This window comes from Enhydra lutris, unplaced genomic scaffold, assembly GCF_002288905.1.
Source record: "Enhydra lutris kenyoni isolate GAN:26980312 unplaced genomic scaffold, ASM228890v2 scaffoldscaffold57, whole genome shotgun sequence".
Lineage (NCBI taxonomy): Eukaryota > Metazoa > Chordata > Mammalia > Carnivora > Mustelidae > Enhydra > Enhydra lutris.
Window position 1 is genome coordinate 9,407,575 of NW_019154141.1, and position 24,927 is coordinate 9,432,501.

General features: G+C 57.9%; 1 protein-coding gene across 3 annotated transcripts in view; it reads right to left on the reverse strand.

Moving 5' to 3' along the window:
• The window catches only part of LOC111158182 (mannose receptor C type 2), a 54,753-nt gene continuing 29,826 nt past the window's right edge, over positions 1-24,927 (reverse strand). The window contains exons 2-30 of one of the 3 annotated variants that reach the window (XM_022520091.1): positions 22,124-22,525; positions 21,281-21,454; positions 20,914-21,078; positions 20,585-20,698; positions 20,066-20,209; positions 17,202-17,390; positions 16,906-17,060; positions 15,874-15,981; positions 13,649-13,764; positions 13,053-13,201; positions 12,262-12,479; positions 11,379-11,521; positions 10,177-10,279; positions 9,774-9,912; positions 9,627-9,662; positions 9,135-9,295; positions 8,969-9,036; positions 8,190-8,290; positions 7,753-7,895; positions 4,580-4,694; positions 4,269-4,432; positions 4,014-4,122; positions 3,234-3,472; positions 2,905-3,073; positions 2,660-2,809; positions 2,217-2,336; positions 1,880-2,059; positions 1,380-1,406; positions 1-1,241 (exon numbers count right to left, since the gene is read on the reverse strand). In XM_022520091.1, the coding sequence (XP_022375799.1) occupies positions 1,021-1,241; positions 1,380-1,406; positions 1,880-2,059; positions 2,217-2,336; positions 2,660-2,809; positions 2,905-3,073; positions 3,234-3,472; positions 4,014-4,122; positions 4,269-4,432; positions 4,580-4,694; positions 7,753-7,895; positions 8,190-8,290; positions 8,969-9,036; positions 9,135-9,295; positions 9,627-9,662; positions 9,774-9,912; positions 10,177-10,279; positions 11,379-11,521; positions 12,262-12,479; positions 13,053-13,201; positions 13,649-13,764; positions 15,874-15,981; positions 16,906-17,060; positions 17,202-17,390; positions 20,066-20,209; positions 20,585-20,698; positions 20,914-21,078; positions 21,281-21,454; positions 22,124-22,525 (4,322 nt within the window). In that variant the 3' untranslated portion in view covers positions 1-1,020. Of the gene's footprint in view, positions 1,245-1,379; positions 1,407-1,879; positions 2,060-2,216; positions 2,337-2,619; positions 2,810-2,904; positions 3,074-3,233; positions 3,473-4,013; positions 4,123-4,268; positions 4,433-4,579; positions 4,695-7,752; positions 7,896-8,189; positions 8,291-8,968; positions 9,037-9,134; positions 9,296-9,626; positions 9,663-9,773; positions 9,913-10,176; positions 10,280-11,378; positions 11,522-12,261; positions 12,480-13,052; positions 13,202-13,648; positions 13,765-15,873; positions 15,982-16,905; positions 17,061-17,201; positions 17,391-20,065; positions 20,210-20,584; positions 20,699-20,913; positions 21,079-21,280; positions 21,455-22,123; positions 22,526-24,927 lie in introns of those variants that run through there. The other 2 variants (XM_022520090.1, XM_022520092.1) reach the window with 2 other exon arrangements.

Here is a 24,927-nt window from a genome sequence, read left to right on the forward strand (position 1 = left end):
GGACCATGTCTTTGAGTCCGTGTTCACATTGTCCCGCGCCCCATGGAGCAGGGACTGGCCGTCGCCCCAGCCTGGTCCAGGGCCGGCCTCTTGGAAAGGCACTGAGTCAGCGCCCTGGGACTGGGCCCTTCCGGGAGCTGGGGCACTGTTCCTCTGGGCCCCACTAGAGGGCGGTCTCCCGCTTCTGAGGCCCCAGGACTCTGGCAACCCCCTCCGTCTCTCTTCCAACCAGAGCCAGGAGCTGGAAATGTTAGGGAACTTACTTTGGTCCCCACAGGGGACTCTTTAGGGATAGAGCCCTCCCCCAACCAGCAGGAGATGACACCTCAGCCCGGTCACCCCCTGGGGGTCAGGGTGTCTCTCCCAGTCCTGTTTCCAGCCCAGCTGACACCCCAGTGGGGTCTTGGTTCTCAGGCTTAACCCCTCCATGCCCCATGGGCCACCCCAGCAGGCAAAGGAGTGACAGATGCTTGGCCCCCTTAGCTGACACCCACCATGAGCAACAGGGCTCCCCAAACCCTGGGGCCCTGGCTCAGAAGGAAGGGCTACAGGAAAAGCAGGGGGAGGGAAGGGGGATCGGGGGCTCAGAGCCAAGGCTGCCAGGAAGGAGAGAAGCGACAGAGGCTAGCTGAGGGCCCAGGAGGATCCTCAGGCTCTGCAACGAGAAGGGGGTCCCTTGACATGGGGTCAGCAGGCCTGGGCAGGGGGGCCTGGGGAGAAAGGGGCAGAAAGAGGCTTCCGTCCTGCTTCTGGTCACCGTGGGGGCACAGGCCCAGGTGACAAGACCTTAGCCTCCCCCCAGAGGGAAACACCACACTGCACTCAGCCAGGTCTCAGCCCAGCCCTCATGGGAGGGAGGGACCCCACCAGCCAGGCCCTGATCAGCCCCAGCTCCCAACAGTGGCTCCCAAAGGCACCCTCCATAGGCCACCTGGACTGGCAGCTGGTGGGGGGCCTGGCTGACCCAGGGCCCGGCCTCCCCAGTCCTCCTGTGCCCACCCTGCCCACCGCCCCTTGGCTCTACTCCTGCTGCTCATTCATTTCCATGTCAGACACCAGAATGTTCTTCTCCGTGGCCTCGCCGGGGCCGGAGGCGCTGCGGCTGTACCGGGCACCCTCGAAGGTCCCACGCTCCGCGCTCTGTCGCCGTCGGTAGAGGATCAAGGCCGCAGTCAGCAGGGCCAGGAGCAGCAGCACGGCCATCAGCACCACCACGAGGGCGGCCGGGTTCTCGGGGAGCGCTGCTGTAACAAGCCCAATACTCAGTGGACAGGCCATGCTCCCGCGCCCCCCCCCCAAAGCCCCACCCCACCCCCTGCTGCCTGGCATTCGGGACCAAGGCCGGAGAGGGCTCACCCCTGCCCTGCCTGGGAACTTACCTGATGGTGAGAAGCTGCTCTCCTCAGCTGCAAGGAAGAGGGAGGGACCCATTAATCACCGAGTCTGAGAGTAATAATGAGCCAACAGACAGCACTTCCTGAGCGCCAGCCGCCCCATTAGCTCACTTGATCTCGTAGGGACTGCTATTATCCTCATCTGGCATCTGAAGAAACTGAGGCCATCCACTTTAAGGAACTTGCCCAAGGTCACAGAGTTGGTAAGTGGTTTGCCCAGGGCTTGAACCCTGCCCATGCCCTTAACCGCTACAAAATGACAGGTTTGCTGTCTCGTTTGGAAATCTGTAGGAAGGGCCAGTCCCTTCTACAGACCCATTTATCCTGGGGGGAGGGTTCCAGTCCGGGCCTGTCTCTTCGGGCCCTCCCATATCCGCTGTGTCACTGGCAGGATGAGACTCGAACCCGGGGCCCGGGCCCAGCAGCGGCTGGCCGGCCGTGTGGGGGGCGGTAAGAGGCCAGGAGGCCGGTCCGCGGGCGCTCACCTCGGGGGAGTTTGCAGACGACACCCATGGTAACGTTGGTGCAGGCGCCCGGGCGCCAAAGGCCGCTGCTGCTCTGGATCCAGTAGCAGCTGTTGTGGCTCAGCATGCTGGGGCCCAGGCCAGGGGGCCCCCAGTTGGAGTAGTTCACAGCTGTGTTGTCCTGCCAGACCAGGGTGCCTCCTGCGGGGAGGAAGACACTGAGGGCGCCAGCGGGTGGAAGAGAGCAGGCTTGTTCTCGAACCAATGCTCATTCCCCCTCAACGAGCCCCGTTGAAGCTTCCCCTACACCTGGAGAGGCATCGCCCCTCCCTCCCGATGCCGCGCACAGGGTACCCACCTTTGGGGTTGAAGTTCATGCCCAGCCAGGCACCCCGACTCTGGCCCTCAGAGCTCTGCATGTGCTCCCAGACAAACACGTTCTCCATCTCATCCAGAATGGACAGGACTGCCCCACCCGCTGGACACAAGGGAGGCCCACATCAGGACAGACAGCAGTCCCCCTGGGGTAGCAGACCCACCCCCCCAGAGAGGCCCCAGCCCTCTTCTCCGGTGGCCCAAGTGGAGGACGGTGTGGAGTGTGCCTCTGTGTGTGGGCACCCGGGGCCCCCGACATGTAGTGCCACGCGTGGGCTCCGTGTGTTGGAAACTGACGGGGTGCTTTTGGGTAAGTGCTGCGGGCTGAGCGCAGCACGGGGACAGTGTTTCTAGAGCCTCTAAGTGCCCGAGACAGGGGTCGCCACCTGAAAGGACCCGTCGGGGCTCTGGCCTGCACTGGCCCACCTCGCTGGCAGCGCTGCAGCGCCTCCTTGTGGCCCAGCAGCAGCTCCATGTGGAAGGAGTAGCAGTGCTCCCGGAAGGGAATCCACGCGGAGTCCGCCAGCCCTTGGGGACAGCTGCCGTGGTAGCTTATTCTTTGGGGAGGAGGGCGCCCTGTGGGGGGTGCAGGATTGAGGAAGTGGCACGGAGTCCTCCCTGGGACAGCCTGCACCCTGCCCACCCCTCAGCCCCAGCAGCTGGCCGCTTACCGCCGCTCGTGCTGCAGACGGCCCCCTGCAACTTGGTGTCGCAGCTGGCAGTGCGCCAGGCGCCGTCCACATCCACGTAGGCGCAGCCCCCTGGCTGCTGGGGCTCCCCGTCCTGCCAGCTTGCGTAGCTCAGCGGCTCCTCTGAGACCCAGGAGTACCGTCGGGAGCCCTGGACAGGAGGGGGCCGTCAGGGTGGGAGGAAGGAGGGAGGGGGCTGGCAGGGGGGTGGGGAGCAGAGGCAGGTAAGGTAAGGCAAGGAGTTGGGGGGGTGGGTTGTTAATCAGGGAGTGGTCCCGGCCACTGGGGACGGATGAAGTTCAGGGGCCCACCTCCTCACTGGCCAGCCCGATCCAGAGTGGGGTGCGCAGCCCTCGGGCAGCCTGTGTGAGGAAGGCCTGGGTGTAGGGGTCAGGCACCCGCGCCAGGCTGGCGTTGCGGCTCTCACACAGCAGGAGGGCGTCCTGCCAGCGAAGAGGCTTCTGCAGCAGCCGGAAGGTGCCGTTGAGGTAGGAGAGCTCAGTGCCCGGGGCAGGGGGCGACGCTGCTGGGGATGGGCTCAGGGAAGGGTCTACAGGGAAGGGGGCAGGGCTCAGGCTGGGCTCTGCCTCCCTCACCCCATTCCCAGGCCTGAAGCTGGGGGAGCATCAGACACCGGGCAGAGACCAGGTCTCCACTGGGCCCAGAGCCTGGCACAGACAGACGGTAAGTATTAGCCAGTGTTCCTAGTAACACATTCTTTCTGGTCCACAGAGGAGCAAGCGGGAGCCTTGACCCACTCCCACCCCGGGAACCCCTGTAGAATAGGATGGAGCCGTGGGGGCCTCAGATGCACAACTTCAGGTTCCCTGACACCTAGCATGCCTGATGTCTAGCTGCCCCTGGTCAGCCCTCCAGACCCCCGAACCTTCTTCCTGAGACCCTTCGGTCCTCACTGCCTTTCCCTCTGATTGGTACCCGGTCTTCCTGTGGTCTGCTTCCCAAGCAGCTATTGGACTCTGGGGGTGACCCCAGGGACCCCGAGTCAGGGATCATGTTTCGTCATTCCTCCCTGCATGGCCCACAGCATCCGGCCCAGTGCTGACCTTCCCAAGTTCACGGGTGATGGGTACCTGCGCCCTTCTGGCAGATGAAGCCGTGTGTCTCCTCCGCGCAGCTCCGATCGTCCCAGCGGCCAGTGAGGTGAGCGGAGGGGCTGTGCAGGACCACCGAGCAGCTGGTCTGGGGGGAGGGAGCCGCTCAGGGGAGCGCAGGCAGCTCTGCCCTTGTGCCACTGCCCCCAAAGGGCTGCCCTTGGTGGAAAGAGTCTGGAAGAGGGGGACCCTGCAGGTTTGGGGGGCGGGGAGCAGAGGGAGGGGCTTCCTCACCGGGATGTTGCCGCTGGGAGCAGGGCTGGGGCCAGAGGGCTCCCCAGGGGCCCAGTTGGTATACAGCAGAGGCTCCTGCTCCACCCACCGGAAGTCCCTCTGAGAGGCATGGAGGCCAATCCAAAGGTCAAAGGTCACATTGGGCAGGCTGGCTGTGATGAAAGCTACAGTCCCCCAGAAGAGAGAGTTATGAGCAACAGGACAGCCCCTTGCCCGCTCTGCTCTAGCCATGTATTTGGGGGTGAGGGTGGGGGGGTGGAGGAAGGGGCTGTGTCAGAGGATACTGGGGACTTCCCATGGGCTGGCCCTACCTTGCTCTAAGGGGTTTGCAATGGTGACCAGCTGGGCCTCTTGCTGTTCACAGGAGAACTGTGCCTCTGACCACTTCACCCGGTCCTGGGGGTCCTGGCCCTGGATTCGGAAACACTGGGGCGGAGGGGGAGGTGTGATGTCCATCCAGTTCCACCGCCCGGGCCCGCAAACCCAGAAACTCATGCCATGTGGCCCTCAGCGGCAGGCCCTGGGGAGGCTGCTGGCGCTGAGGACAATAAACAGAACCAGGACATCTGGGGCCCCCCCGAGCAAGGCTCTGGCGCCCTCTCAGCCTGGCACAGCGCATTCATGTCTGCCGGCCCATGCTCAGGGGGGTCTGTCAGCCGCAGGAGGTCCTTGGGCCACCAAAAGCTCTACTACCTAGGACAACAGTACCTGGGCCATGCATGGGGACAAGGTCGGTCTGGATTTCAGCCAACCTTCCCAAGGGTTGCCTGAACCTTCTTATTTTGTCCTGTGAACTTAACGTTCATCCATAGGACACTCTTCTCTTCACTTCTGAATGATCTTTGTCTGGCAGCAGCTGGGTGGGAAATCTCTCAAATGGAACAGGAAAGATTTCCAGTGATTCCCCTCCTCAGTGCGATTGGGGCGGTTGGGGGGGGCGGGGGAGAAGGAAGCTTCGGAGTCGCAAAGAGGGCCCGGGACACGGGCAGTCAGATTCCAGATCTGACTTAAACTTTCTGTAAAATGGGAACAAAAGTATCTGTCTTTTGGGGCCTCGTTAAGCGTCAAAGAGAACAGCGCCCACAGCGAGAGTAAGTGCTGAACAAGGGGGCGCTCTTACTGTCGGGATGAGTTCGAGCACCAGCTTACTGATGCCAGTGTCAGATTTGGGGTAGAAAACGGTGAACCCAGAAACAATGCAAGAGTTTGGGGGAGGTTTATCACCAAGCCCTTGCATTTCATTTCACAGAAGTAGTTCAGAGATACTCCGAGGCCTCCTTTAAATAACTAAATTTAGTCATAAAATTAGAAGCAGCGAGGTCCCGTCAGTATCAGCAATGGAAGAGAAGAATCAGCTCAGTCCGCCAACCCTTGGGGCCTCCCTACCACATGCAAGTGTATTAGGTGGTATGTCTGGGGCCGGGGGCCCTGCCCTCCAGGAGCTTAAAGCCAGGGGAGAGGCGGGCGCTCACTCTGTCTCCCTATGCCCAGATGCTGCGGGGCTGTAACAAAGGGCAGAGAACTAGGAAAGCACAGTGTCTGGGGCCAGGCAGTGAAGGGGCAGACAGCCTCGCGTACTTCAAAGGCTTCTGGCAGGGGAGTAACTGGTATTCCTACCATGATGCTGACACATCAAGAACGAGACCAAGTGCATATATACCATATATTCTGTTTTATATCTGGCGGAAGAAGCCACGAGAATAAATTTTTGGGAAAATGTAATGACATGAGAAAAGTGTTCAAAATAGAACACTGAGGGCGCCTAGGTGGCTCAGTGGGTTAAAGCCTCTGCCTTCAGCTCGGGTCATGATCCCAGGGTCTTGGGATCGAGCCCCACATCGGGCTCTCTGCTCGGCGGGGGGCCATGATCCCAGGGTCTTGGGATCGAGCCCCACATCGGGCTCTCTCTCTGCCTGCCTCTCTGCCTACTTGTGATCTTTCTCTCTCTGTCAAATAAATAAATAAAATCTAAAAAAAAAAAAAAAAGATAGAACACTGGGAAAGAAAAGCTGGATACAAAATCCTGTGATGTAGTACGATCTCAATTAGGTGAAAAAGGCAGGAAGCAGAGTAACAAATATTCATAGGGCTTATTTCTGGAAAGGATGAGTGAGTTGTATTTTCTTTCTTTCTGTTTTTTTTTTTTTTTCCCCAACTTGTAATAATATGTGTGTTACTTTTTTTAAGGTCGAAAAGGTATAATATGTGCTTAAATATTCTGAAGACAGTAAGAGCTCCAGGACGCCAAGGGGCTGGCTACCCTCCAAGGCAGGACAAAGATTTACGGATTATAGGAGCTGGTGTTAACTAATCTAATCCTCACAATCCGGCTAAGTGGTTTTATCGCAGAAAAAGCACGGATGGGAGCTCAGACTCGTGATGCCAGCATGAACGAGAAAATAGTGCGTCTCTCTTCCTGGGACAAGCTCTTGTCGCCACCGGGTAAAAAGAATGACAATCTAATCAGGTCTGATCAATCAGCCCAGGAGTGCAAAAGTAACTACTATAGGAGAGAAACCCGCTAGAAGGAACAGTCTGCAGACATGTCTAGAAACATGTCCCTTCTGATTACTGTTACTGCCCCCCAACTGGCCCATCTGCATGCTCAAAACCCTTGGGAAAAGAATTTCCTAAATGTTGTTTTTAAAAAAAAAATCCTTCAAAGACTTGTTCTTAAACCATCTTAATCAGGTCTTCTGATTAGTTTATGAGGCAGATTAGTTTAAAATACAGCAATGTACTAGCCAATTTTTACACAAAAACCTTTGTTTCATTGGTAGAAGGACTGAAAAACGAAGAAGGATGGACGGACTTTTCCATTTTTATGTATTTGCCTTTATGAGGCAACTTTTTCATCTCCAATAACCACTAAACCCATGTTTTAAAGTAATTCGGACCTCAAGACCTGTGAAGTCCCAAATCACAAAGTGTCAGATCAAAATTTTACAAAAAGAATGAAATATATGCAGTCACCTTGCTCTTACTAAAATTATTTAAAGGTAATTATTATAATTGATCACTTTTGAGTACTTTTCTCATACCACTAATAAAAATTTTTTTAAACTTAAAAATACTCTTTTTTCAGGGACGCCTGGGTGTCTCAGTTGGTTAAGCATCTGCATTCAGCTCAGGTCATGATCCCGGGGTCCTGGGTACAGGCAAGAAGCCATGACTTTGATGTTGCCAAAGAGCCAGACCTCCTGAAGCTCGGTCTTCCCACGTTCACATCCTCTCCCCTGATACTATTGGGTGGCCCCTCCCCACCTCCTACCTTTTTTTTTTTTTTTTAAGATTTTATTTATTTATTTGACAGAGAGAGATCACAAGTAGGCAGAGAGGCAGGCAGAGAGAGAGAGAGGGAAGCAGGCTCCCCGCTGAGCAGAGAGCCTGATGCGGGACTCGATCCCAGGACCCCGGGATCATGACCCAAGCCGAAGGCAGCGGCTCAACCCACTGAGCCACCCAGGCACTCCCCACCTCCTACCTTATTGAGGAACTGGTTCCAGCCGGACGGGCAGCCCCCTAGGGCCGTGGGTGGTAGGTCCGGGGGCTGGGGCTCTCCTGTGCTGTTACTGCGTTTACAGATGTAGGGCAAGGCGGTCAGGCACCTCTGGTCCCCCCAGTCCTCTGCAGAAAGAGGAGGGCAGTCACTCTAGCACAGGGCAGAGCCAGCAGCACCCTGGCCTCATGCCCAGTGAAGAGGACATGGGGGTCGGATGCCCGTGTCCAGCTCTGAACTCCGGTCCTCTGTGGCTGCTGAATCATGGGGCCAGGTCCCCTCTCTGGGTCTAGCCCCTCTTGGGTTGTGGGAACAAAGAGAATGAGAAGAGACTTATAGGCCTCCCCAGGCTCACCACAATGACCCCAACATCAACCCTCTCCCCAGCTTCTGCACCCTCTCTGCCCCGCCCCCACCCTCACCTCGGCTGGCGGTCATGTACACACACTTCTTATCCTTGCCGATGGGCCGAGGTTTACCCGGTGCCCAGGAGATGAAGTTTATAATGGAACCATCGGTCCACCTGCAACGACACAGAACAGAGATGACTCGCCCCGGTCCCAACCTCCGTGGTATACAGCAATAAAGGCCACCAAGATGGGGGGCAGGGAAGGGCCCGAGCCCACGGGCTCAGTAGCTACAGGCTAAGCGTGAGGCCACTGAGCTCCGGGCCATTGGGGACCCAAAGACCTGGTACGTCCAGGTAAGCCCCAGCCCTCCCTGGAAACTCGTTCACTAGAGAAGCCCAAGAAGCCCAGAGCAGAGGTCCAAAGGCAACAGTGCCCTCAGATACTCTTGTGCTCCGGGTCCTTCCTGTCTCGAGCTCCCTCATGCGTGGTAGGTGGGTACTGCATACAGAGAGGCCCCTCCAGAGGACATCGTCTGCTCTTCCCCATGTCCTGAGGGGGACTTATCCATGAGTGGCCCCAGCATTAATAGCAGCTGCCTTATTTGGTGCCCAGTTATGTGCTCGATGCTGTGCCAAGGACTTCGCACACCTTATTTCTAATCCTACCAGGCAGGCCTCCTTATGCTCATTTTTAGATGAGAAAAGCCAGGCCCACAAAGATGAAGTCATTTGATCAAGGCCAAATCCACGTCTGTCTCTGTGGGCGGCCTCCCTCGTTCCCATCTGGGGTCCCGCCTGGCCATCCAGGCACGCGCCCCCCTCCCACAGCTGCTGACCCTGGAAGGCTCCTACCTGAAACGCCCGTCACTCTCTGCTGTGTGCAGGCCAATCCACCAGTGCTGCTCTTGGCCTGGGGACAACTGGGGAAACCCGTCAGGCAGATAAAGGTTGGCAGGGCCTCTCCTCCCTGGGCCTGCCCTCCCACTGCCCGAGGGCCCAGGCTCACCGGGGTGCTCACCTTCTGCAGGTTGTGCCCCAGGAAATCCAGCTCGCCCTGGCTGTGCACGGAGACCAGCTCGGCCTGGAACCATGTGCAGATGCGCTGCGCCTGAGCCCATGTGGAGTGGTGCTCGAAGAACTTGTACTCAGCCTCCTGGAAACGCAGCCACTCCCGCCGGCCTGCAGGGACAGTGGGAGGGCGGGAGCAGAGGCCAGGTTGGGTTGCCCGCTTGAGCCCTGAGGACAGGGCGGGACAAGGCCCAGGCAGGTCCAAGGGCAGGCAGCAGGCGGGTTACGAACCCCTAAGCCCCCCTGCCCGACACCACTCCAGGCCCAAGCCTGCCCCTGCTTGGAGATGGAGGCCCACAGGACTCCAGGCGCCCCGATTCCCCTTCTCTTAGCTCAAACCCCTAACTCCTTTGGTTCCATCCCGGGCAGGCCCGTCCCTGGAGGTGACACCCCTCACCCTCTTCGGACCCCCATGGGAAATGGTGTGGCCTGGGGGCCTTACCTTGTGGGCTGACGTCTGGCTCCCGCACATCTGTGCCTATGGGGACAACAGGGACACAGACGCTGCAGGGAAAGAAGACCCTCCCCTGGATTCCCGGCCCCGCCGCCCAGTGCCCCCTTCCCGGTTCCCAGCACCATCCCACCCAACCTCGAGGGATCTTGCAGATCCAGTCCAGCTGCGTCTCGCACTGCATGGCCACCCACTGCAGGGAGGCCAGGTCGAGCACTGCACAGCCCCTGATGTCGTCGTCGTCGTGCCGGCTCCGGTCGAAATTGTGGTAAGAGAACTGGAGGTCGGAGTAGGAGAAGGTTGTCAAGTTCTCGGCGTCCCCAGAACAGACGTACGGATGGCCGGGCCTGAGCTGGGAACCCCCAACCCTGGCTGGACGCCCCGCCCCCCTTTTCTTAACCTGCGGACTCCCGCCAAAGGCCTTAACTCTAAACCTCGCCCACCGCCAGGCTCTGTCCCGCCCTCAAAGACCACGCCCACCCAACCCACTCCCTCCGGGGCCCCGCCCACCTGCTGACCCGCCCCCTCCTCGCCCGCTCACCCCCAAGCCGTCGCTCCAGCGCCAGCTCTGCCCGGCTCCGGGGTCTCGACGGTTCAGGCCGATCCAGAACCAGTTCTGCTCGTGAATCTCGGGCTCTGATTCACTTCAGCACGGTCCGGGGGTGGAGACAGAAGAGATGGGGATGAGAGGAGCAGGAGCCCCTTGCAGGTGACCTGGGCTGTCCCGAGGGCCTGGGGCCTCTCTCCATCTGGGCTTCACACTCACCGGCAATACGCTGTTGGGGCCACCTTTAGAAAGTTCTCTCCCCAGGGAGACCTGACCTAGCTGGACCAGGTGCCTGGCCCACTGGGGGTGGGTGGCCTGGCTCCCTTCCCTGGCTTCCCTTTGGGTGGGGTTTGCCCTGCCAGCAAGACTCTGTAGGCTTTCACTTCGGGGAGTTTAGCAAATGGTGGACGTGGAACATAGACCTGGGGCTCTGGAATCAGATAAAAGCAGATTCCAGCGCCGAATGGCCCATAAAGCAGCTCCCTGACCAGGGGCCAATAACCCAACCTCTGTAGCAGCCCACATGGGTCCTTGATAATGTCCACTTTGTAGGGTTGAAGAAGAGACCCAGTGAGGATTCAGTGTTTAGTGCAGTACCTGAGACATGGTGAGAGGCCATCAGTGAGAGTTACAATTACTAGTCCAATAAGGTAATCTGGATGTTTGCTGGAAAGACATGTCCCTGGGAATTAAGGTGTCTTTTGGGAAGCCTGGATCCATTCAGATTTTTTCCAGCACTAAGGGAGTATAGGTGCTGTGTGTCATAGGAGACCCACAGGACAGACATGGGGTCCTTAGGGACCCCCAGGGGCAAATGCTCACTTTTGTAACTTTTCTCCTCCTGTCTCTCAGGAAAGGCTGTTGTTTGAGGACAGTGGGCTGTTACGGGATGGTGTTGGGGGTGGAGGGGGGGTGCTTGGCTTGGATCAGATTTTGCCATGGAGAAGGAGGAGTGAGGAGGGCAGTTACTTTTGTAAAAGTCCGTGAGTCTAAGGGGGACACTGCTGGTTTCCTGACACTGGTGAGCAACCAGGGAGACTGGGGCTCCCTGAGGGAGGGCAGGATGGTCCTGGCATTTGCTGGAGATACACAGGTCATTCTGAGCCCTCAGACAGGCCTCCCTGGGGGTGCGTTCACCTCGCCCCGCGCCCTGTGCCCACACAGGTGCATGCAGGCCACTGCCCCAGGCTCAGTACCCAAAGATCTTGTTGAGCATGTTGGCCACAAAGTGTTCCTCCTCATAGCTGGCCAGGCTCAGCAGCTGGGCCCCCAACTCTTGGCAGGCCCCCTGGGCCTGCAGCCAGGTCTTCTTGTCCTGCAGCCGTTCTGAGCTGAACACCTACAGGAACAAAGTCCAGGTGTCTAAGCTGTCCCTACTGGTCCACCTGCCCTCCCAAGACAGCAGTAGGGAGGGGGAGCTGGTACGGGACAGGGGTACAGGCTAGCTAAGACAATCCTGCTCATCAGAGAACGAGCCCCAGGGGAGGGGAGCCAGTACAGCCAGGTTCTAGAGAACACCCCCTGCCCAGACCCCCGAACCAGCCCAAGACCTGGGCTCTCATCCCAGGGGAGCCACAGTTTATTGTAGGCAAGTACCTTCCCCTCCGTGGACTCAGTTTCCTCATGTCAGAAAAGACCCTGGACTGTGTTAGTGTCTCCCAAACACTGCAGAGTTCAAAAATCAGAGGACCGGGCCCTTCCTCAATCTCGTGAATCCCAGTCCCCATAATGGCAGCCTGGAATTTATTTTTATCAAGCTGCCCAGGTGATTTTGAAAAGCAGCCAGCCCAGCCCCAATGTTTGGGAACATCTGAAACCGATTATCTCTATGTTTTGTTTTGTTTTTCTTTTTTTCAATTATTTCCTTTCATCCAGCACCCATGATGTACCAGATCTGAGATTCCACTGACGAGAGTGTCATCAAAGTTACCTCTGTCTGCAGTCTGCTGTGGGGAAACAGGGTCCTTGGGGCCTAGTTGCCCGGTTACGGCTGGGCCCTGCTGGGGCTGCCCTTGACCTCGGCAAACTGTTTCTCTGCTCTTGTTCCTCTCCCCACTCCCACACCAGCAGGTTGCCTACCTTATAGCAGTGCCGGAGTTTGGGGTCCGACCCCCAGCCCTGGGGACAGGAGCCGGTGAGGCTGGGTGTGGGGTCGGGCCCCGGCACTTCGGGCGTCACGGGTGTGCCCAGGCTCTGGCGACAGATGTAGCGAGCCCGGAAGGAGGTGCAGTTCTTCACCTCCCACAGCCCCATTGCGCTGCCTGTGGCCAGGGCCACACAGCCCCCACGGCTGTATCCTGGAGGAGAGAGCAGGAGACCCACTGGCTGAGGACTTGGGGTCTGACCCTCCCCCACATTCCTGTAGGACACCACCCCGGCCTCGGCCCCCACACTGGGGACAAGCATGGCCGGCTCCGCAGGGACCCGAAGGGAATGGACCAAGTCCTAGCTCTCTGCTCACTCCTGTGAGATTTAGGCAAGTGGCTTAACCTCTCTGAGGCCGTTTTACCATTAGCCTCATCATGTCATTGAAAAGGCTAAAAGAGACCTTGAAGGTGTAATGGCAATGACCCTGATTGCGAGCACTTGCCCTATGCTAAGCACTTCACATCTTTTCATCCCGTTCAGCCTCACACCAGTCCCAGGAGGAAAGCGTTGTTATCCTCAGCTGACAAATGGGAAACTGAGGCTCAAAGAGGTGCCAAGTGGTTTGGGCCCAGACCCTGAGCTCCTAACTACTCTACTGCACTGTACCAATGACTGGTTTCCTGGGAGGCCCTGGGACTTGGTCCAGGCCGGGGGGCCGCCTCCTGGCTTCCCCGAGGAACGTCAGAGAGGGGCTGACTGAGTGCCTCGGAGGAGGGGCTCACCGGGCTGGTCCCGGTTCCAGTGGGTATACATGACGTCATCCCCACTGAGCCAGCGGAAGGAGCCGGTGCTGTTGAGGTCCTGCAGGGCGGTCCAGAAGTATTCACCATCCCAGTTGTAGATGAGGCTGCTGACAAAGGCTTGCTCAAACCTGTGAGAGAGAAGCCAGTCAGGCAGGGAGCTCGACGAGGCCCAATCTTCCCCCTCGGCGCCCACCCCCACCCTGGGCCACAGGCCAGACGCTCCCATCCCGGGAGCCTGGGTGTTGTACCCAGTCAGCAACTTGCTGAGGGAAGTGGGGGCCCCTGGGGACCCTGCAGCTGACACATAGCCACCGAGCTCCCCCTCTCCTGCCTGCCCCTCCGTGCCTGGCCGAGAAGAATGTCGAGAGGAACAGACACCTGCCCCACAATGGGGTCACTTAGTAAATGAGAACCATTCTTGGGACGATATTAGAAAAAGGCCCTCGAGCCATTCCAGGCTCCAAGGACTCAGTTTCCTGAGTGGTGATGGCACAAGGCCACCCCGTTTGGTGGAGAGGCTACATTAGGCCAGGACAGGCAGCAGGGCTGGTCTGGGTACACACCCTGTCCCGTACCTGTTGGTGATGGTGACCAGCTGAGAGCCGTGGTCGGTGCACAGGCGCCGGGCCTCACTGTAGGTGACTTGGTCCTCTCCCAGCCAGTAGCAAGAGGGGCTGTGCCATGTCCAACCCTGGCTCGAGACAGTGGGCAGAAGAGGGATGTCTGTGGGGAGGACTCTCCTCCCTCATTCGGAAAGCCTGGGGACTGGTTTGACACCGGAGACGGCCCTTCTCATGCTCTGTTCTATACATTATGGCCTCAACCTCCCCTCCCTGGCATCGCCCACAGCAGCCAGACTGGGGGTAGACACATGGCCCAGGGGTGGCTGATTGGGTGGGGGGGAGCCAGGCACTCGCCGGTGGGCTGGCGAAGCAAGATGACTGGGGCATTTAAACCCAGAGTCTCAGTGGGAAAATTGCCAGCTGGCTGAGAACCCAGAGCTGAAATTCTGGGAGAGCTGCGGGCTGTGGAGGGACCCGGTAATCCTCAGGTCCCGGAAAAGGTAGAGTGAGTGGAGGGTGCACCTAGCCTGGGGTCAGGGGATAGAAAGACCCTCAGCGGGGAGCAGCAAAGCTTTGGAAGAGACCACTGCTCTGAGCGGCCAGCTCTCTACCATTGGACAGGCACGAGACCAGGCAAGATTTCCTGCAACAGACCCCACCTCTTCCCTTGGGCCACCCTGAGCTCTCTGCTCCTGCCTTTCAAAAGAGGAACTGGGGCACAGAGAAATTAAGTGACTGGACTTTATGCACAGACAGTACAAGGGGGAGCATGGACTTGAACCCGCAGCACAAAGGCTACGTCTGTCCTCATCACAGCCCTCATCACAGCTCCTCCTAAGAGACACCAGGTGCCTGCCGGGCCTTCCCCTCCAGGAGCCTTGAAATAGGAAGCCTCTGGGCGCCTGGGTGGCTCAGTGGGTTAAGTCTCTGCCTTGGGCTCAGGTCATGATCTCAGGGTCCTGGGATCGAGCCCCGCATTGGGCTCTCTGCTCAGCAGGGAGCCTGTTTCCCACCTGCCTCTCTGCCTACTTGTGATCTCTCTCTCTCTCTCAAATAAATAAATAAAATCTTTTTAAAAAGAAAGAAAGAAATGGGAAGCCTCAGGGTAGATACAAGTTTGGGAGAGAAACACAGCCCCTTGGGCAAGAGCCAGAGTAAAAGTGAAGCTGGGGAGCATGGGGGGTTGATACTGGGACGGGGAGTGCTGGGGCTGTGCTAAGATCCCAGCTCTCCCAGGGCATTACCCAGGGTGCCCAACACTGCACACACATTACAGGTGGCCCTGGTTCCAGGGCACTTAGTCACTGTCCTCACTCCCCTACTCCCACCTCCCTCAGGGCAGGACAGGGCCCCTGGGCCAGTCCCTGACCACGCTGGTCCCCTGGGCATTTCAGCAGGGCCCTGTCTGCTCCCTCTCCTCCCCCTTGCAGCTCATGCCTGTTGTTGTCTCAGGCCCCTGGCCCGGGGGGAGAGCCCGGGGTTCCTATGAGGTGGGGTGCGGTAAGGGGGCTTCCTCCGAAGGGAAACAGAATGAATGCCAGACTAGCAGCAGGGGGCTGGCAGGGGCGTGCCTTGGCCAATGGAGCCATCAGGGGCCAAAAACACCATCAAGTGTCTCTTTTGAACAACCTCTCTATATTCATCCTCACCACTGACCCCGCTGCTTGGCTGAGGGCCAGGCTGGGGGGGTCTGGGAGGGGCTGGGTCCATCACCCACCTGCACCCTAATTCATCCATGCTCTGCCCCATTAGCCCAGTCATTCCTGATCTCCCTCCCTCCCTGATGGTCTGGAAGCCCCTCGGGCTAGGAACGGAAGGCAGGGACACCAGAATGGCCTCATTCCTCCAGGGGAGACAGACAAGCACACACTCTATCAGGCGGCACGGTGGGTGCCGGCAAAGACGGAGGTGGCAAAGCAGGACTGGGGTGTAGCCCAGCAGCCACGCTTGGCATGACTTGGGGGGTCTGCTCACACCCACCTCTGGCTCTCTGCTGCTTCTGGGAAGTGACTTCTTCGTGCCGAGTGGGGGTGGGGAGCTCTGCTTCCTCCCAGCTGCCCCCACCCTACCCCACCCCACCTCAGCCGGTGTCACCCCTTCTGGAACAGAGCAGTTTGGAGAGCAGGAGGAAGGGATGTGCCCAGCAAGAGAGGCTGCACAACTCCAGCTGCCCCCTCCCTCCCAGGGGAGCCCCTCTGGTTGGCCCTGCCCAGGGGCAGCTCCAGAAACACCCTCACCTTCCGGCATCCATGGTCCTCCTCGGCCGCCCCCTGGCTCAGCTGGCCAGCCTTCTTGCAGATGGAGGGCAAGGACTGGTTGCAGGGACTATCGTTCCAACGACCCTCCTGGGGACATAGGATGAGGGAGCGTCTCAGCCTCCCTCCCCCAAAGCCTTGGGTGAACTGGATTTTTTAGACCCGCCCCCGCCTCCTACTTGAGCTATGTGTGTCCCAGGCTGGCCTGTGTCCCCCGTCTCCTAGCCAGCAGTTTGTCTGCCCTCCGCTCCATCCAGAGGGCAAGGGTGTTTGTGTCCCAGCCCCCAGGAGAACGCCTGGCATGTGGCAGACACTCAACAAATAATTGTCTATAAATTTTTAAATAGCATCCCTTATGCCAGATGGCTCTGTCTCCATCATCCTGGCACTGTTTGCAGGATCTCACCGCAGAGTGTCCTCTCTGTCCCTGGAGTTGGTGCTCTGTACCTTTGACTTTGGTCTTTTTAAAGGGTCTCATGTTGGCTTGAAGCCCTCCATCGATTCCTTCATCAACCCACACTGCATCGGAGCCAAAGCCCGGGCAAAGAGTCACCGCCCCGTCATTTTGGGAGGAGACAGGACCCTGGGCTGGGTCGGGCTGGCACAGAGCCACCCTGCCAATGGAGCAGGTCCTTAAAATGCGGCTTCCGATGCCACCTGCCGGCGGGGAGAGCAGCTGGCAGACCAAGACGGTGCCAGGCAGCGCCCGCCCCAGGCCGCACGAACACGAACCCCTTTAATCCACCCAATGACCCTCTGAGGTCGGTACTTTTAGTGTTCCATTGGCAGACGAGGAAACCGAGGCACAGAGAGGTTAAGTAACTTGCCCAAAGTGACCCAGCTAGTCGGGGTGGGGAGGATTCAGACCCTGCCCATCTCTCCACATGGAAGGGAAGGGGTTGGCAGATAAGTGGGGGCTTCTGAGACGCAATGGGGGGGTGGTATGGAGGTAGGAGCTGACAGCACTCCTAAAACCAGGGCGGCACCAGGAGGCTGGGGAGAGGAGGTTCTCACCGGCCCCCAGATGGTGACACAGTCCTCCAGGCTGTCCCGGAAGTTGTTGGGCTCAAAGGGGTGCCAGTGGGTGAAGCTCACAAGGCTCCCATCAGACCACTCAAAATTCATCTGCAGTTTCAAGTCGTTGAGGCCGATCCACAGCTCCTCCACCTCTGGGGTGCAGCGGGAGAGAGGGGAGAGAGAGCGCACGGAGACGTCAGCCTTGGCCTCTGGCAGCGGACGGAGAGATGGTCCCAGGACCCCTTGGGCAGGACAGGCTGGGCACGGAGGAGTGTGGACGAGCAGCCCCTCACCTTGCTTGATCTGCTTGGTGATGAACTCCAGCTCGGCCATGCTGTGGATGCTGAGCAGGTCCCCACCAGCCCGCAGACACGCCTTCTTGGACTCCTGCCAGCTGCGCTTCTCCGCCTGCAGGCGGTAGCAGTGGCCCTGGAAGGCCTGCCAGCTGGGCTCGCACTCCACCTTCACGTTGGCCCACACGTCTGCAGAGACCCACGAGGTGCTGTTCAGGGACCAAGCCACCCAGCCTTGGTGCTCCAGCCTGCTGGGTGTCAGCCCTGGCAGGGCCCCGGAGTCCCCTCCTCCCCACACCTGTCTCAGATCAGCCCTGGCCACCAGATGCGAAAAAGACCATGCCCTCCAGGGAGGCTGGAGGCGCAGAGGCAGAGCCCCAGGAGCTGGTGGCAGATTTCACCCAGGACAGGACAGCCCTTCCAGTGGCGGGGGGTGGGGGAGCTTTCAGAAAGAGATGGGTGGAGACCTAGGTCAGGCCAGCCTCAGGAGCCTTAGTGTCCTCCTCCATAAATGGGGTTTCCTATTATAGATTCAAACTTAGCTTATGTCCACCTTGATTAATAAAGGAAACCATTGTCACTACCTCAAATAGCTTATATTGGATGTGGACTTGGTGCTGACCGTGGCAGTCCAGAGTGAAGGGATGGGGAAGCGGGGCCCAGGAGGCTGGCGGCCCAGGAAGTCACTGCCACCTGGAAGGACTCCCCTAGCAGAAATTTCTCCTCTTTGCTCCTTCCCCAACGTGCCAGGCTCCACCCAGGGCTGCGAAAGCCACCGGTAACGGGTTCTTCCTCACCCCCGCTTTCACGCATTTCAACTTCCCTGTCTAGGACTGGGGTCCCAGAGCAGCTAAAGCAAACAAGCCCTCACTTGGGACTTAGCAAGAAAAAACCAGACTTCACTGCACCATTCACACTGTCAGGCTCCGGCAGGATTCTGCCTGGCCAGGAGTTTTCCCTCCCACTCGAAGCATCACGCCAGACTGGGATTCTGGGATCTGCTCCGTTCCAAGAGACGCTCCAGGGTCCAGCATACTGTTTCTTGGAGGCCGGGCAGTGTGGGGAGGGCTAAGCCTGAGCAGACTGGCTCTTGGACACAGGCTTGTCAGTCGTCTCCTCAGCCTCCCCAGCTGAGACCCAAGGCTGCAGCAGACAGAACCCAAGCTCAGACCGGAGGGGGCCTTCTTTGGCTGATGGGAGGAGAGAAACCCAGGAAATGTGGATGCTTTGGGGGGCACCATGGTACCCGCCTTTGGAATGACATGCCTTGTGTGGTGAGACCCAGAAGGCAGAACCATCCAAGAAACGGCTCGGAGAGGGATGGAAAGAGAAAATTCACTGCCACAGACATATCTACAGGTCCACGAGGCCCCACAGGAGACTTCCCCCAACAGTGGTGACACTGGGGAGGTCCAGGGACGGAAGAGTTGGTGAGGGGCCAGTCCTGAAGGATAGGCTGGGCCTGCCCAAAGGCGGACCTTCCTTCCTTCACAAAGCAGCTTCTGAGAAGACCTAGAATTGGCGCCTGCTGCCTGCTCCCTCCTAGAACTGAGGTCCTCTGGGTGCGGGGCGCCAGTGTTGTAGTAAGACTTTGATCCTGACCCCTTAGGAGAGGAGGACAGAAAGCAGTGGCCGGTGATGGCCCTGAACTGATCTTCAGCAATACTTCCATGGTCAGGAGCAGAAATCCTGCTCTGTAAGCTCTTTACTTTCCGGTGAGTTTGTGCATTTTTTCTGGGTTTGACGGATTTTCTTTACAAAAAAAAAAATAATGATAATTCCCTCTTCACCATTCCCATGGCCACTGGACTGCCGGGGTAGCCCTTTGCACGCTGTTAACGCCTCTTCTGCCCCCACGGGCTTGCCCCTCTGGGCCAGGCCAGGTCTCCAGCCTGACAACAACCCTCCAATCGATCGGAGTTTACACCGATTTGCACTCAGAGACCGAGCAGCTTGCCCAAAGCCACACACCAGGGAGGGGCGTGGTCCCCAAAGCGACGCTGTGCCTATTACCCCACCCTCCCCCACCGCCCCCAAGAGCCATCTCTGTGAATCATAAGTGCCAGCAAGACACTCCCTGGCTTAAAAACATGCTGAGGCTCCCCACAGCCTATCTGGCTCCGCCCCAACTGGGCCCCCGTAGCCAAGACCCGCTGGGGACTGGCTGCCACCTGCCTTTCTGAACTACTCTCGTAAGCCCTTGAAGCCAGCGCACCTGCACGCACCGCCTGAGGACCTTGTGAAGTGCCAGTGGGGGAGGGGCGGCTGAGATTCTGCATTTATAACCTGCTCTCAGGGGAGGCTATGCCACTCCTCCAAAACCCACACTTGGCAGTGATTAGCGCCAAGACACCAAACAGACCGCAATGTTCACCAAACTGTTTGGTGCTGCTGTATACTTCCATGTCTCTACACCTTTGCACATGTGGTTCCCTCTGCCAGAAATGCCCTTCCCTCACAACTCTTCATGCCTTTTTAAAGTTACAGTCTACCTGAAAGGCTCCAATCAAATGTCACGCGCACGAAACCCTTCTTAAACTCCCAGGAGCTTAAGCAACTTCTTCTCTAGGCATTTCTTCTCCTCTAACATTTATTACACATGTTTTTATAATGGCACAGGACTCAGGCTATTCTGTGTGCTAAGATGTCTGTCACCCTCCAGCGGAGTGTGACCGCTGCAAGGACAGTGCGAACTGCCAGCATTTAACACAGTTCTCGAGGAATGTTCTCCGGAGGGATTAATGGAGCTGTCCACAGGTCCCCCACCAGGGAGGATCAGAGTCCCCTCGGGCGGGCGGCGGCCCCGGAAGCCCCGCCCCGCCCCACCCCGCACCACGTGAGTTGCGGGGATCTGATCCGCTCACCCGGAGGCGGGCGCTCAGCGGTGGCGTTGGGCTTCTTCTTGCACACGTAGGGCAGCGCGATGCTGCAGTCGCGGTTCTGCCAGCCGCCCGAGGACTCCGTGCGGATCACCCCGCAGTTCTCCTCGCTCGGGTTGTCCGGCTGATCTGTGGGGAGGGCAGGGCGCCAGCAGCCCAGGAGAGAGAAACTCACACCCCAGCCCAGGGCTGCTCCCTGGGGGGGGGGGGCTAGGGGGGTCGCTCGCTGTCTCCACCCCACCGCCCGGCGCCGGACCGCCCTCCACCCAGCCCTGGTACTGGCCCCAGCCGCCTCCGTGGCCAAGCCTGATACGCAGCCTGTTCCCCAAGCCCGCTCCATCAGGTTCTAGTGGGGCCCAGCCTGGGGGAAGGGGGAGGGAAAGTTGCCTCACCACCCCCCCACCCCGCCCCCACACCATCTGGAGCAGGGTACCAGGAGAGGAATAGAGTCCAAAGGCCTTTGCAGTCCCCAGGACGCCCTGCGCCCCGAACCCCACGCCTCACCGCTCTCCCAGTTGAGGTACTTCAAGGGCGAGTTGTCGGACCACTGCCAGCCTCCACTGGTGTCCAGGTCATTCAGGCCAATCCAGAGTGTGGAGCTGTAGCCAGTGAGGAGCCCTGAGCACAGGACAGACTCAGTGAGAACGGGATCGCCCCACCCTCAGCCCTGTCACTCTGTGCCCCCACCAAGGGCCTCCCAGCCCCACCAGCAGAAAGGGCTCAGCGCCCTCCAAAGATGGGGACGGGTCTTGGGCTCCTGCCCCCCTCCCTGCCATGACCCCAATTGTCAGGCCCAGCACCTCCCCCGCTACCCCAGGGCCTTGCCACCTCACCATTGATGTAGGTCTGCTCGTGGATCTCCGTGATGCTCAGCAGGTCTGCCCCCTGCTGCTCGCAACTGGCCCAGGCCTCCCTCCACGACAGAGTGGACTGGAAGTTAAACTGGTAGCAGCTGTCAGTCAGCTGGTCCTTGTCCCAGAAGGTCTCACAGTCATTACCTGCCACCACGACAGCCGTCCCTCAAGGTGTGAGGAGACTCCCCTCACAGAGACCCCCACCCCCTGCCACATGCTGCTCTGCGCTATGAGCAGGGGCGTCTTATCACCCCAGTCTGGAAAGTTCTTCACCCACCCTGAGGCCCCTGAAGTTCAGCCTCCCTCCCGGAGCTGCCCTGGCCCGCCCCGTCCACCCTGCTCTCACTCTTGATGGGGCAGAAGCCCCAGCGCTCGTCCTTGCCGTAGTCCTGGGTGGTGGCACACCACAGGTGCCCGTCCTCTCGGCCTGTGCTGGTGCAGCTGTGGAACCACTGGTTGTCATACTTGAAGGGGATGGTGCATGGCTTCCCGTGGGAGTTCCCCTGGATGGTGTAGACCTCTGCAGGAAGGGAGCCAGTCCCTTGGCGTCTGGACCTCAGAGGCTGCCTGCCTCCCTCAGCCCTCGGGGAACATCCCCTATCCCAGGAGCTGGGGATGGGGCAGCCCCAGGTGGTGCTTCAGGCTTCAAAGCTCCCTCTGCCATGAGGTGAGTGCAGGAGCCTGGGGGAGGTCCCGCTGCTCATCCCATGGGCTGGGAGGGGGCTCCCCATGGTGCCTGTCCAAACTCCAGCTGCCCCTCCCCCCAAGTTCCATCTCCGAACTTAGGCTGTCTTACAGGAAAAGGACCCCCCAGGATGGAGCTGTCCACCATGAATGGCCCCGCACTGGGTGACTCCGGTTCCCAGGGTAATCCCGGCAAAATGGGGATCAAGACACTAAGGGGAGTTACTCTAGGGTCTACTCTGGAGCATGGGCCTGGAAGGGAATTGTCATTTAATTTTATGTTACACACTTTTGTACTGTTTGAGGTCTTTACACGCATGTAGTCCTTTTGTAATTTCTTAAAAATAAATGCTTTGAATTTTCTTAATTATTCCCAAATGCTTCCCACTGCCATTAAAGATCAGGCCGCCAAAGGTCTGCAGAGGCCAAAGTCCCCATCACTCTGTGGCTTCCGGTCCTCCTGACCCTGGAGGGCCCCACCCCTTCCCTGCAAGCTGCCTCTCACCATAGTAGGGCCTCGCACACAAATCCTCATCGCTGCCATAGATGCGCCACTGGCCACTGCGGGTCTGGTCGCCGCGCTCAGGGCCACCAGTCTTGGACATGTTGCCGGTGCGACCCCCCAGGAGCTGGGACAGCTGGTCACCCAGTGTGCGACAGTGCCAGCGAAGATTCAGCGCCTCCCGGTCACATTCGTACATGCCCAGGGAGGCTGTGGTGTTGGTGCCCGGCCAGCCTGTGCCCAGACACTGCATGGTACCCAGGCTGAACAGCCGGTTTCGGGAGACCCACTTCCAGCGCTGGGCGGGAAGACTGGCATTGCAGGCTGGGGAGACTCTGACTTGGCCCCCCTGGGCCTCCAGGCAGCCCTGCAGTCCGTGGCTGAAGATGAGAAAGACGTTGGGCTCTGCAAGGGAAAGTGGGACATGAAGCCATCACAGGGGCTCTCTGGGCTGGCTCCCGATGGCCGGTGCTGCCTTCAGATGCTGCTCCCAAGCCTGGCGCTGGCTTGTGAGCCTCCCTCATACGGTAAATCTGTCCTCACCCCCAACACTTTGAGGAGGGGGTGAGACGCAGTGCCACCCTCATGTGCCCAGAGGAGGCACAGCCTGCATGGCCTGCCTCTGCACCAGCCCCACGCTCCACCTCGAGGCAGGACTCAGCCCTCCGTCCCACCTTCAAAGGCAAAACCGGCCCCACGTGGCAGGCTGGGTACTGTGTGCTTTTCCAAAGATCTCATGAGGAGCAGCAGAGGCACTGACATCACAGGGGCAAGTTGCAACTTTATCCCAATCTCCGAGACGTAGTGCGGTTTTCCCACCAAAGCTCCTCTGTGGTTTGCCGTAATTTGTCTTATTATTCCCCTTTGCCCCTCAACTTCACTGGCTCCTTCCTTTCCTGACTTCTAGAATCTTCCCAAGGCCCCACCCCCACCCCATATCCAACCGTTCACACCTCCCATCACCATTTCGCACCTTATTTTGTAAGCAGCGCTTAGCTCTAAACAGGGCGCCCCCCCCCCCAGCCATCCTGCATCTGCACGTCCCCCATCCCTCACTGTGCAGACACTCCAGGGAAGCGGGGAATCCAACCTGTGCCCAAGCGCGCTGACTTTACAGGTTAAGAAATCGAGACTCAAATGTATGGAAAGTAGACGGTGGTTGCCTGGGGCTGGGCTGGGGGTGATGGGAATGGGAAGTGACTGCTAAGGGGTACAGGGTTTCTTTTGGGGTGATGAAAATGTTCTAAAGTTAGATTGTTGTGATAGCTGCCAAATTCTGTGAATCAGTAAAACCCAATTAATTGTATGTTTTAAATGGATGAATTCTTTGATATGTGAATTATATCTCAGTAAAGCTGAGCGAGAGGGAGGGAGGATGGAAAGGAGAAAAAAACAGTTTAGAGAAGCGACCTGCTCACGATGTCACGCAGCCAGGAATCAAACCCAGGCCTGACACCCACGTTTGACCACCTTCTACTCGTTTCCAGGCTGCTGCTGAAGTACCCAGCACACACATACAGCACACCTCTGTCCCCAGGGAACTTTTGCATCCATTAGCCACTAACCCCTGAGGATAATTTCTGTTTCTTGAAGGCATGAATCTTACTGCTAAGGCTCAAACCCCGACTTGTGACTTGGACAAGTTGCATCACCTCTCTCTGACTCCGTTTCCTCATCAGACTATCGTGAAGGTTAAATGACAGAGCACATGGCAAGGGTTTGGAGCAGGGTCTGGCACACGGTACGAGCACTGTAAATTACTATTGTTAACATCATGATGGTTCCTCTTCCGTGCTACACACAGAGCAATTGACTAAGGGTAGTGAAATGATTTGACCAGTCACGAGGCTGGTTAGAGATGGAGCCGAAATTTGGTCCTGGTCTTCTGAGTCCAAACCCCAAGCTCTTTCTGGTCCACCATGGCCTTATCATCCTTCTTGAATCCATTCCCCATGGCCAGCCAGGATGATTTTTAAAAGATATAAGTAAATTTCCCCCAAATTATTTATATATATATATATATATATATATAGAGAGAGAGAGAGAGAGAGAGAGAGAGTGATTTTATTTTATTTTTTATCACATTTTATTTTATTATTATATTATTTATTTATTTATTTATTTATTTGAAAGAGAGAAAGAGATAGCACAAGAGGGGAGAAAGGGCAGAGAGAGAGAGAAGCTGACTCCCCGCTGAGCAGGGAAATCGATGCGGGGCTCGATCCCAGGATCCCGGGACCATGACCAGAGCCAAAGGCAGCCACCTAACCAACTGAACCACCTAGGTGCCCCAAAGTTCAAGAAATTTTTAAAAATGATATTTGAGGGGCACTTGGTTGGCTCCAACATTAAGTGTCTGCCTTTGGCTCAGGTCATGATCCCAGGGTCCTGCTCAGCAGGGTGCCTGCTTTTCCCTCTCCCACTCCCCCTGATTGTGTTCCCTCTCTCACTGTCTCTCTCTCTCTGTCAAATAAATAAAATCTTAAAAAAAAAATTCTAACAAATCAATTTTAAAAAATGGTATTGGAGTGTTGAAGGTCATAAAGGAAACAGTGATGAACTCTGTGACATCATAATCTTTTTCATGGCAAAAAAAAATCACAAGCTGGGGCGCCTGGGTGGCTCAGTGAGTTAAGCGTCTGCCTCCGGCTCAGGTCATGATCTCAGGGTCCTGGGATCGAGCCCCGAATCGGGCTCTCTGCTCAGCAGGGAGCCTGCTTCCCCCTCTCTCTCTCTGCCTGCCTCTCTACCTACTTGTGATATCTCTCTGTGTCAAATAAATATATAAAATCTTTAAAAAAAAATCA